This window comes from Octodon degus, unplaced genomic scaffold, assembly GCF_000260255.1.
Source record: "Octodon degus isolate 3935 unplaced genomic scaffold, OctDeg1.0 scaffold00034, whole genome shotgun sequence".
Taxonomy (NCBI): domain Eukaryota; kingdom Metazoa; phylum Chordata; class Mammalia; order Rodentia; family Octodontidae; genus Octodon; species Octodon degus.
In genome coordinates, this window is record NW_004524610.1 from 4,344,288 (window position 1) to 4,356,571 (window position 12,284).

The window sequence follows — 12,284 nt, forward strand, 5'->3', positions numbered from 1 at the left end:
TAATTTAGCCACACAACTGGAGTATGAGGTATAGTGGCAGCTGCTTGGGGTCGCTCCAAGCGGGGGGAGAAGAAACTGCAGGAAGCGCATTGGCAGCAGTGGGCTCTCTTCGGCTATCACGAGTCTTAGGGCCACATTTTTATGCCATTATTCCAGACAGAGAAGAGCCCACAGAATGCCTTCACTTATCAGAGAAATTTTGGTAAAGTCATTTTGAGATTTGTGGAAAAATAATTCTAGAAATAGCAGACGCTGTGCATTCCTGTTCTGGAGAAGCAGACATTTCATCTGGGGCACGCTGAGCTGAGCTCCTTCCCCCAAGTGCTTGCTGAGGGAGCCGGCAGCCTAGCTCTGGATGAAGGGGTGCCTTGGTCATATTTCCACTCACCAGTCCAAGGTTATAAAAAGAGGAGGCTGAAAGATGCTTAGACCCCAAGCTGCACTCAGAGACGCAACACCACAGAATGGTGAAGAAACTATGATTTTGTTTTGAAAATCCTGTTACAAGATAGTCAACCACTGCCTGCTGCTTCCATAGCTTTCAATTATCATCCTGGGAATTCTTTTAATAAGACAGATATCAATAACCACTATGCTTGACAAACAACTTTCTAGGAGGGAAACAAGCCTCGTGTTGGCCAAGTGAGGGGAAGGAGGGAGGCAGTGGCTGGGCTCCGCTAGCAGGAAGGCCCCAGATCTTCCTTAGGTAGGAGGCGCAAGCTGTGGCAGTTTGGCAGTTTCCTGTGCCTTCCCACGGCGGAGGAGGGCGGTAACTAGCTTCGGACAGTGTTGTACTAAGGAACTGTGTTTCAAAAAGGTAGAAGCTGAATGTGGAGGCCCCCACCTGTAATCGCACATACTCAGGAGGCTGAGGCAGGAGGGTTACCGTGATTTACACAGTGAGTTCCGATCAGCTAAACTACATGGCGAGACCCTATCTCAAAAACAAAACAAAACAAAATCGTATCTTTGTTTACTCAGGTCTTTAATTTCTATGAACTTTTTTTTATAGCTTTAAGTGTAGAAGATTTGGCCTACTTTGTAAAATTTCACTTGTAGCCACGCATATTTACATTTTTGGACACCATAAACGTATCTTTCAGTTTCATTTTACAGTCATTCATTGTGGATAGAAAGAGACAAACGTACTGCATCATCCAGGGAAAAGAACCTAACAGAACCCTACTTCCCGCGGGAGTCTGGAGGGAGGAAAGCGGCTTCCCTGGGTAAAGCAGAGGAGCTGAGGGAGGAGGGAGGAGCGAACAGGTCCGGAGGCCCGGGTAGCAACCGAGCGTGGGCTGCAACGTGGATTCCCTCCCTGGGCTTAGAGCCCACCGGATCCCTGCGGAGGGCGAATCTGCAGATGCCCAAGAGAAGCTGCCGGCTCTAAAGGTCTGGGTCACCTGGGGAGGGCGGTCACTGGCTTCCGGCTCGTCCTGCCCAAGACGCTGGGGGTAGGCAGGCCGGACACGGTCTGAGTCCAGGAGCTTTGCCCAGCCAGGGAACCGGGCTCGGCCGCTGCGACCTCCCCGGGGCCCTGCAGAGGGAGCCACGGCCCGGCGCTCGGTGCCCGCCGGTGGCTCTGACCGCCTCGCCCACCGCCGCTGAGGGTCCGGCCTGGCACCTGCATGGGGCGCCGAGGCCCGGGGCCGCTGCTCTCCGCTGAGGAGGGAGCCGTCACCGTCCTGGTCTCAGCGCCGGCGTCTCACAGGAAACAAAAGCTATAGAGTCCTCGGAGTTCTGTGCCGAGTGTCACACTCTGCCCGACGCCGCGTGAGCGCACCGACGCTGCCGTGCAGCGGGTACAGCGGGAGTGCAGTGCCGACAGCGCCTCACCGTGTCGCGTCCTCGGCACAGAAGACGGAGGGCACCGGGCGGCCGGGGGCTGCAGCCGGGAGGCTGAGGCGTGGTGCGGCCGGCCCGGCCACCCGAGCCAGCCCCTCTCGCCGGAGGAACTAGTCGGGTCCCGCTGGGCGCCCGCCCCCTCCGCCTTTCACACACCTTGGCCGCAAGAAACCAGCCTGCGCTTGCTGCCCTCCCCCGCCTCCGCCGCCGCCTCCCTTCTTTTGGAAACAGGCTGGCCTAGAACTCCCTCTGTAGCCCAGGGCCTTGAATTCGCTCGCGCGTCCTGGCCCTGCCTTGGCGAGCTCCCTGGGGCCGCAGAGCGCGCCACCACGCCCGGCTTCCCACTTTGATTTGCTGTCCCTTTTTATTTTTAAACTTAGGAACTGTCGCTTTGGAAAACGAACAACTTTTCGGTGCCTCTGGCCTCTGTGTGCGCAGCTGCCCGCCTGGGCTTCGGGGAGCAGCAGCCCCCAGAGGCGGCGCTGGTTCGTGGGGACCCCGGGCCGCCCCCCACCCCGCCCGCGCTCCCGGCCCAGCTCCCGCCCTCCGCCGCCGTCCCCTCCTCCAGCTCCTCCTCCAAGTTGAGTCAGTGCCTGAAACTTTTAAAAGCTGCGCGCTCCGATCCCGAGCGGCTCTGGAGGTCTCCGCTCGCCCTCGGGAGCAGGCCCCGAGCAGTGCCCGCGGCTCCGACTCTCCCAGCCCCGACTCTCGCGACCCGGCCCCGGGTCTCTGCCTTCGAGGCCAGCAGCCAGCAACCAGTCGCGCAGTGAGTGTTGGGGCGCAGCCGTCCGTTCTGTTGATTTCTTCTCGCCGAAGGAGGCCCGGGGCCGGCGGCCACTCGGTGCCCCGCCTGGGTCCGAGCTCGTTCGCTTCCCCGGCCCCGCGAAGGTAGCCGCCGCAGCCCGGTGCCTACCGGCCGGACCCTCCTAACGGATCGCGGTCCCGGCTCTGCTCTGCTGCCCGGGTGGGAGGTGGTTCGGGAATCCTGCGGCCCTCGGACACCGTCGCCTGCGCTCCTGTCCTGGCGCCTTCCCGCGGCGATGTCTGTACCGGGTAGGGCGCTTCCTTTGTGGCCGGGCGCTTTGTTAGGCGGCGACTCCTGGCGTCCACGTGGCTCCGCTCGGGTCTGAGCAGGAAGGCGCTGTACTCGGGGTCCGCTGGGCAGCTCAGGGCCGGCATCTGAGGTGTGGACGGTCCGGGAGCTGAAAGAGGAGCGCACGCTGGGTCGGGACCGGGTTCCGGGAGACCTCGAGGGAACCGTGCTCTGGGTTTGGGGGGCGCCCCCCACCTGCCTGCAGCCTGGAGCTTGGCGGAGCTGGGTGCGAAGTTTGGCACCCGGGAGCAGCAGTGCACGTGCGCGGCCAGGACCGCCCGCTGCGGATCCGGGCTGAAGCCGCTGTTCCGTTGTCTAGACCGCGGTGGACGCGACGGCTCGGGGAGGCTGAGGCAGCGAGACGCAGGGGTCTCCAAGGGTAACCTGGGCAAGGCACCTCTGCCTCGGGCCTGGGGACGTTACAGTAGCTTCACCTGCCCCAGTGAGGACCCTCCGGTGCTGGAGGAGCCGCCGGGCTGGGGGTGGCGACTTTCCACCCAGAGGTTGCACTGACTCAGCCCCCAAGGGGGGAGCCTGACCTTCCCCTACACCCGGATAGTGGAGACAAGCCACACCCCGCCGGGCAGCCTCCTCCACCCAGTGCTTGTTTCCGCTGAACCCCAGAGTCTGCGGAGCCAGGGTGCTCCTGGTTAGGTCGGGGCGCCGGCCTGGATGAGCCCTGGGGCGAGCCCCAGGTCCCCAAGTGGAGCTCAGTGGCCACCTGTCCCCGGTCACAGCCCAACGCCGTCCAGTTGCCCGCGGCCTCCAGGCTGCCCTGAGCGGCTGTACCCACCTGACCTCAGATGTCTCCATGCTCCGTGCAGAGCTGGGACCTGGGGGCAGTTCTGCCGTGGTCGCCATGCATTCCCCAGTGGGGTCAGAGGGCGGGAGACCAGGCTGAGACTGCCGCCCGCCCCCGGAGTGCGAGTGCTGTCCGGTGAAGTCGGTTTGGGAAGGCAAGCCCGTCCTTGTTGTGGCCCCCAGGTCGGGCCAATGGCTGGCTATGGCCCTCATCTGTCTAAACTCAAACCACACTTGGCTCCTTTGGAAATTCCATTCGTTTCACATCCCTATGGGTTTCCGAGTAGTTTTTAGCAACTGTATGCTTGTTCACTATTTTAGTGGCAATTTCACTAAAGTAAAATTACCCACACTGGAAAAAAATTAGCTGTATCTGAAGATCCTGTTGAAGAGTGAACAGCTACTCCGCGTTGCTCCTAGCCAGGCCAGCTGTGTTGTGTGCAGAGTTCTTGGATCCCGAGGTGCCCAGGGAGCAGCCGTGCGATTAGTGCAGGACTGCCCAGTGAAGACCTGCTGACAGCAGGCCAGCCAGGCGGCACACTCTTGTGTGTAGTCCGGGCTGGCTGGGAGGCTGAGGCAGTAGGACTGCAAGTGCAAGACTCTGCCTCAAAGTTAAATTTAATGAAAATCCTTTGGGGTGGGAGTGGGGCAGGGCAGGGGAAGCTTGGATGGAAATGGGATTTTGAAGTTACTCATCCCTAGTTACGGCCACAACTCCAGTCTCTGGGGTTGCTTCTGGCACCCCAAAGGGACTGAGAGGGGGTTACTCTGGGGGAAGAGCTGGGTGCTTCTGGAAGAGACGGAAGGAAGCCAGGAGGTTGAGTTGTGCCGAAGCTGCCTCCCCACACCCCAGTGCAGAGCCTGTGACTGTCTTTCCCCAAGGACTCTGAGGGTGACCAGGATGCCACCGAGCACTGTTTACACAGGGGTAGGAGTGGGTTGGGAAGGAGGGTCCAGTGCGAAGGAGCTAGCTGTGGTCCTCCCTGGGACAGCAGCCCTGCCCTCCCCACTCTGCCACTCCAGTCTTGGGGCCCCCAGCGCTACATCCCAGTGACCATCTGGAGGAACCGAAGGCCCAACAGCTGCAGTGGCCCTCTCCTCGCAGCCCGTCCACAGGAGGCGCTGTTGCTTGTCTTACTCACCCCTCTAGTTTAAAGCCTTGGAAGTCTGAGCTGAAGAATGACAGCAAGGGAATCTGCATGATGCACTCCCTCCCTGTGTGGTTCCTTCTGGGGAACAGGGCACTGACAACAAGCAGGTTTTGAGCTCATCTAGGGTGTGTGGACATGGGGACAGCATGGGGCCCCGAGCCACAGGGCAGTCAGAAAGGTGGACAGGAGTCCTTCTTACGCAGGGACAGTAATACCTACACACGAACATGGTGTGGACTCAGCTGGACCTTCAACAATGGAACCCCAGGAATGGGAGGCCACTGCTGAGACCGGACCGGACAGGACAGGACAGGACAAGACAGGATGAGGAGGAGGCTGCTGTCCCACGCTGTCTGGAGAGTTGGCTCAGGCAGAGACCAGAGAGCAGAGAGCGGTTGGTCTCAGGGCAAGCTGTCATTTCCAGACTTGGCTTTGAGCAGGGCCTAGCTGCTGGGTGATCGGCAGGCAGGGTGCCAGGCTGAGAGCTGGAGGATCCAGGGGCCGCCTGCAGTGCGAAGGTCAGAACTCCCTGCACTCTGAGATCAGGTTGTGTGCGTTCTGCTGGGGCATGGACATGAACCGGAGTGGGATTCAGAACCTGGAAATGGAACTGAGCTGGTCCAGCTCCCTTCCTGCAGCTTCCCTGGGGGGTGGATTACAGGATGAGCCTCCTGCTTAGACCCCCAACAGTGGCTTTCTTAAGAACTTCTGCAGATGCTTCCCGTGTCTTCTAGACAGCGTGGTTTTCGTCTGTCTGTCTGTCTGTCTGTCTGTCTGTCTGTCTGTCTGTCTGTCCCTCCTTCCCCTCCCCCTCTCTCCCTTTCTTTTTGACACAGGGTCCTGCTATGCACTTCACACTCAAAGTGATCCTCCTGTCTCAGCCTCCCTAGTGCTGGGATTACAGGAGTATGACATTATGCCCAGTCTCTCCCCTTTCAAGTATTAATGAAGCGCCTCTTCCTTCTTTCATCCAGGATAGATCTGAAACCTCACATTAGTACCAGTGGTCTGTTCCTGTGTGTTTGTAGATTCCTCTGTCTCGGGAAAACAAATTCTTTTTTTTTTTTTTTTTTTCTACCAGGGATTGAACTCAGGCCCTTGCACTTGCCAGGGAAGCACCTATTCTACTGAGCCATCTCCCCGGCCCCCTCAAATACATTTTTTTTTTTTTTTGGCGGAACCGGGGATTGAACTCAGGCCCTTGCGCTTGCCGGGGAAGCACTTCTCAAATACAATTTTAATGGAAAAGTAAGGTAGTTTCTAATTCTAAGAACTATTTAGATTTGTAATAAGAGGAATGGGCCGCACTTTTAGTCCATCAGTTTGAGGCTCCAGCACAAGGGGTAGCAGAGAGGGGTGACTGAGGTTGCCTCTTCTCGGTGAGGGGTCTCTGTCAATGCTGTTGTTTCCTTCCTCACACCTCACTGGCTGTGCCAGAGGGATGGCAGTGCCGGGGTTTTTAGGCACCTGTCCCTTTCCACATTCCTGACATATCTCCCATTTCCAAATATTTTGAACAAGAAAACAAAAAATGCTGAGAAACCATGGTTTGCCTGCTACTCTGAGAACTTCACAATCATTTCAGATACTTGTTTTTTTAAAAAGTGACTAAAAATAAAAAGCTGCCCAGGCCTGGAGTAGCAGAGGGAGGCGGGCGGAGGGGCGCAGGAGTCCCAGGATGGCGGTCACCTGGCTGAGGACGCAGCGCTGCACAATCAGGAACCTCCTGGCCCCATCCTCGGGGAAGGGATGCGTGTTTTCCAGCTCAGGCTAGGAAAATGAGAACATTAGAGTGGGTGTAGAGTCAGGACCCAGGGCGAGCTGAACAGTCCCAAGAAGGTGAGCTGGAGCTCAGTGACCAGGATGGGCGCGTTACAGGACTCAGGGGTCCACGACCGCTGTGTGGGTGGACAGGTGCAGAGAGGCAGACAGCATGGGCCATACTCTACAGAAATCCCTGCTGCATTCAGTGCAGTCAAGTTTCATTTTCCACTGTGTGAAAGAATTTAGTGATAAGCTGCTATGAGCATTTACATAATCAACTTCAAAGCCTGGCATGGTGGCCCCATGCCCTGAATTCTCACCGTCACACTCCTCCAGTGCTGCCTGGCTGTGTCGCCCCTTGCCAACCCCACATGGTGAGACACCGCTGTGCCAGGATGGTGCAGCAGGCTTTCTCCGGGGGAGACGTGCTTGCACTGGTCTGCGAGCACAGCTTGCATGGCTCCCCTCCGCCGTGGGGAATCAGTGCACAGCTTCACCCTGTGACTCAGGCGGGTACCACTGGGCAATTGGGTGGCCCGGAGAGGGGAGGCGAGGCTGCAGAGTGGGCTTGGGCATGGCCAGGGCTGTGGTTTCCCCGTACCTAGCCAGCTGCCCTATGGTGGTTGTTGGATATGTGGCCTTGGTGAGCAGGGTCCAGCCTCAGGCCCTGGGTGACCCTCCCAGCTCATCAGACTGAGGTGTAAGCCTGGCACCTGACTTCTCGTCGTGGTCCTCTGCCCTCAGCCCCATTGCTTTTGAGACCTAAATTTACCTGGGTGGTGGTGGGGGAAGTGAGACAGGACACACTGGCGCTTGGCCTTGTGCTTTGCCTGCTCTTGAAGAATCCAGGAAAGTCGGAGTAGGCAAGCTGCAGTATTTTAGCAGTTGGCTGGATGTGGTGTGAGGGCCAGCACCTGCAGGCCGAGGCAGGCAAGACCCTGCCTCCAAGACACCACCGAAGCATCTTGCCTGGCAGCTGGGCTCCGGCTGACACGGCCCTGTGTCCCGTGGTCATGTGTGTCCCTTGTTTCCACAGGTGATCCCCAGGCAGCATGGGAGACTGGAGTGCCCTCGGGAAGCTCCTGGACAAGGTCCAGGCCTACTCCACAGCGGGGGGCAAGGTGTGGCTATCCGTGCTGTTCATCTTCCGCATCCTGCTGCTGGGCACGGCGGTGGAGTCGGCCTGGGGTGACGAGCAGTCAGCCTTCCGCTGCAACACGCAGCAGCCCGGCTGCGAGAACGTGTGCTACGACAAGTCCTTCCCCATCTCACACGTGCGCTTCTGGGTGCTGCAGATCATCTTCGTGTCAGTGCCCACGCTGCTCTACCTGGCGCACGTCTTCTACGTGATGCGCAAAGAGGAGAAGCTGAACAAGAAGGAGGAGGAGCTCAAGGCCCAGAAGGAGCAGCTGGACGGCGCCAACGTGGAGATGCACCTGAAGCAGATAGAGATCAAGAAGTTCAAGTACGGCATCGAGGAGCACGGGAAGGTGAAGATGCGCGGTGGCCTGTTGCGCACCTACATCATCAGCATCCTCTTCAAGTCGGTCTTCGAGGTGGCCTTCCTGCTCATCCAGTGGTACATCTACGGCTTCAGCCTCAGTGCCGTCTACACCTGCAAGCGCGACCCGTGTCCCCACCAGGTCGACTGCTTCCTGTCGCGCCCTACTGAGAAGACCATCTTCATCATCTTCATGCTGGTGGTGTCCCTGGTCTCACTGGCCCTCAACATCATCGAGCTCTTCTACGTCTTCTTCAAGGGTGTCAAGGACCGTGTCAAAGGCAGGAGTGACCCCTACTTCCCCGGAGGTGGCCCCCTGAGCCCATCCAAGGACTGTGGTTCACCCAAGTATGCCTACTTCAACGGCTGCTCCTCACCCACCGCACCGCTCTCGCCCATGTCCCCGCCTGGGTACAAGCTGGTGACTGGGGACAGGAACAACTCCTCGTGCCGCAACTACAACAAGCAGGCCAGCGAGCAGAACTGGGCCAACTACAGTGCGGAGCAGAATCGCATGGGCCAGGCAGGCAGCACCATCTCCAACTCCCACGCCCAGCCCTTCGACTTCCCTGACGACAGCCAGAATTCTAAAAAGATCTCCGCGGGGCATGAACTCCAGCCCCTGGCCATCGTGGACCAGCGGCCATCCAGCAGGGCCAGCAGCCGGGCCAGCAGCCGACCCCGACCTGATGACCTGGAGATCTAGACCCCGTCTTTGAGCGGCGAGATCCACTCAGTGGTGGAGAAGATGCGGGTGCCCGAGGGGAGGTGCCCGGGTTCTTCTGTTCCAGCAAGGTGGTACTCAGCAGCGGCCCTCCTGGGGGCCAGCACACAGACTGACCTAGCATTGTAGGTTCTCTGGGGCACGGGAAGGTGGGCGGGCGGGCGGGAGGGGCGGGGAGGAGGTACGTGGCGGTATTTCACGTAGTGGGTTCTGAGAACTCTGGCTCTCCTCCGAGCTGTGTAGGTGAGGTATAGGTAAGGGCTTTTCTCCCCACACCCTGAGCACGCCCATGTGTCTGAAAGGTGGCTGATGGTTGTGGCTGAATATACTTTTTAAATTTTTGTTTTACCAAGAAGCTGAATTTTGTTCCCGTGAAAGACAGACACTTGTGCTCATGTTTCTGCTAAAACATTCCATTGCTGTGTGCACTTTTGGAGGGTGTGGTCCAGGCCGCCCCTGCAGGAGTCTGCGGACTTGTGCTCTATTGTTGTTGTTATTGCTATTATTATTGATGTCAATTAAAAGTTCAGACAAGGCCCATGGAGGAAGGACTGGGCTCGCACCTGAGCCAGCCGTGCACGCCCTTGTCCCTGCTCTGCCCACCGTGCTGAGTGGCTCTGTGCTGGGACAGGCTCGGGCATCGTTTCACAAGTGTCCGAGTCCATGTCGGGGAGACAAGCCATGCCTGACATTTAGCAGCCATGTGTGCGCGTGCCTGCATGTGTTTTATTTGTCTTATATTGGTACACAGACTCACAAACACAGATCTGAAAATAAAGCACACGGGCGTTGCAACCTGAGCCCCTGGGTGCCTCTGGGGTGTGGTGGCCGCTGGTGTTTACACTGTAAGATCTGGCTGTGCGGCCAAGCACACTTCTTCCCTAAAATGCTTTCCCTGTTGTGGATACTAGCTTTGTGGATCATGATTCATTTTGTCTTTTTTTTTTCTTTTTAGAATGTAGCAGTAATGCTATTACTGAAATGAATGATGTCCTTTTTCATGAAATATAATCGTTGATGCTTGAATGATAGGATTTTAGTACTGTAAACAGGCGTTAGTCATTCATGTGAGAGACTTAGGAGGAAAGTGCAGGGGAGCTTGCCCGCTGTGCCGCCAGGTTTGCAGGAGCTGGGGCTCTCGGCTGCGGCTCCCTAACACACATGAATTCCGAGGGAGTCCTCTTCTGGAGGCTGAGTCTCAGGTGGGCAGCAACTTTGATGTTTGCACTAAGATTTTGCTTGGGATTGAGAAGGAGCTGAAACGTGTTTCAGGAGTGCACATGTAACTAATTTATTTGAACTATATGCTAAAGACGTCGACCCGTGTCTTGAAGGGCCTTTTTGAAACTCGAATGAACGGGGAGAATCGGACGTTCCTGCTTGCCTTTTCGCACATCAGCTGCGTGGGACAGTTTTGAACAACAGAAGAATACGAATGCGTTTGACATTCCATGTTAAGCCGCTGTCACGGTCAGCTTCGTTGCATGTGCTGTAGACCTGGTCCATCAGATTGTGTGTTCTGGAGTGTTCTTTATTCAATAAAGTTTTAATTTAGTAGAAATACTGCCTATCTGTGCTGTGTGAGTTTTCCATCTTATCTACTGTGTCTTTTAAAGACTATCCAAGATACTTCCACGGGCTATAAGAATTGGGGTAATTTTACATTTTCAGGGATATTTGGTATGTGGTGGGAGAGGCTTGAAATGATCTTTTAGGATTTTTTTTTGGAGTAGACCTTGCGCTCACTGTAGAGCCCAAGTTGGCCTCAAACTCAAAATCCACCTGCCTCAGCCTCCCAAGTGGTAGGATTACAGGCGCCAGCCTTTAGGGATCTTAAGAGGACACTCTTGTTAGCAACTTCAGTGCAGCCACTGATAGTAAGCATTCTTGGGTATTTATTCATAGGTCAGGTGCATCAGTGCTTTTCCTTAAAGCTGAGAGGGGTGCTCAGTGCAAGTCCCCTTGGGAAGGTTTCTGACTTACGAGGTCATTTGTCAACACTTGGACACCACACAATACCCGAGTTGCCCGCTGTGCCCAGAGATTTGTCATGAGCTGGGGTCCAGCGGGCTGCATCTCAGATAGGTGGGGGTGGGGTGGAGGTGGGAGGCTGGGGGAGTGGGGGTGTGGTCTAGCTCTGGACTGACGCGTGGCTGCATCCCCAGCCCCTTGCTTGGCTGTATCCTCAGCCCCTTGCTTGGCTGTGTTTATTGTTGGTCCTGAGGTGGCTCAGGCTGACGCTGAGCTCCTCCGGAGCAGCTCCTGGGCTTCCCCTGACCAGCGGTGTAGGCTGGAAGGAAAGCGGCCCTCGCAGCCGGCTCCTGGCGCGAGCGAGCTCCCGCGGCCGAGCTGGTGCCTCGCGTTGGTTCTGCGGCTGCACCGCGGGCGGAGCCCTGGGAGCTGTGGGTCTGCGTGGGCCTGCGCCCCGCACTGCTTCCCGATCGGTGGGAACGGTTTATTTTTGGTTTCTTTCCCCGCGCTGGATGATTGCTGGAAAAACAAAACCTCAACGCCCTCTCAGTCATATAATGTTAACCGAATTTCTTCTGTGAGTAGCAGAAATATTCTTATTTTAAGAAAGCCTTTAAGCAAGCGATTTCCAATCAGTTAAAAAGTACCAGTTCTGTGTAGATCATGAAGGAATAGAAATAGCGTATGACCTAATTCTCCGTACTGATAGGAGAAGGCTGTGTCGGGACCCTTCCGTGGCAAGCCTGCGAGCGTGCCCCTGCTGCTGTAGGTCACGGTGCTCTAGCATGCTACTGAGGACTGCTAAAGATGGAAAAGAAAGCGGCACAACTCGGATTGCAAGGAAAAAATAAAGTGCAAATGTGCAAATGTGTGGAAGTGGTTGCTGCCAGTTAGCCGTGTGTCAAAGCAGGAGGCTTAGGGTGTACCGCCCACCTTTCGGGCCCCTTGGAGAGTAGTTTTACCGTTGAAGGTAATTTTTTAAAAATGCCTTTATTATATTTTATTTGTGATACTAGGCCATAATTAAGACCACTTTTTCTATAGAAAGAAAAATAAAATTTTAGGTTTTTTTTAAAGCCTTTACATTTTTGTGAGATTCCCTACTCTTTGTTGGACAGTCATCTATGTGACCATTGCTTTAATTTAGAATTTCATGCCAAATTTTCAGTGTCAGAATTGTCTATTTTTTCAAGTTTCATTTATTTGTTTATTTCTATTTTTTGAGATAGGGTGCCACAGTGAAGTTGCAGCTGGCCTTGAGCTCATCACACCCTCTTGCCTCAGCCTCCTGAGCACACAGCTCGCTGGGCGTGTCCCCGTTCTCATCCCCACGGACTGCAGCTGGCTCTGCTTCCCCTGCTGGGCAAGTGCCCGGCCTGAAGCTGTTGGCTTGGGTTTGAGGGAGGAGCAGGCAGCGTGCTGGGCAGGACGGGC

General features: G+C 56.3%; 2 protein-coding genes and 1 pseudogene across 2 annotated transcripts; 1 reads left to right on the forward strand and 2 right to left on the reverse strand.

Moving 5' to 3' along the window:
- Positions 1-2,431: 2,431 nt before the first annotated feature.
- Positions 2,432-5,632, reverse strand: LOC111816543 (collagen alpha-1(I) chain-like). Its single transcript, XM_023714213.1, has 2 exons — positions 3,732-5,632; positions 2,432-3,047 (listed from the first exon to the last, which is right to left on the reverse strand). The coding sequence occupies exons 1-2, from the start codon at positions 3,950-3,952 to the stop codon at positions 2,432-2,434; spliced, it is 837 nt and encodes a 278-aa protein (XP_023569981.1). The 5' UTR covers positions 3,953-5,632.
- Gja1 (gap junction protein alpha 1) lies at positions 2,433-9,028 on the forward strand. The gene is made up of 2 exons (XM_004630232.2): positions 2,433-2,611; positions 7,691-9,028. Exon 2 carries the CDS (start codon positions 7,707-7,709, stop codon positions 8,859-8,861), a length of 1,155 nt encoding a protein of 384 aa, XP_004630289.1. The 5' UTR covers positions 2,433-2,611; positions 7,691-7,706; the 3' UTR covers positions 8,862-9,028.
- Positions 9,029-11,108: 2,080 nt separating this feature from the next.
- Positions 11,109-12,284, reverse strand: part of LOC101566935 — a 9,524-nt pseudogene continuing 8,348 nt past the window's right edge.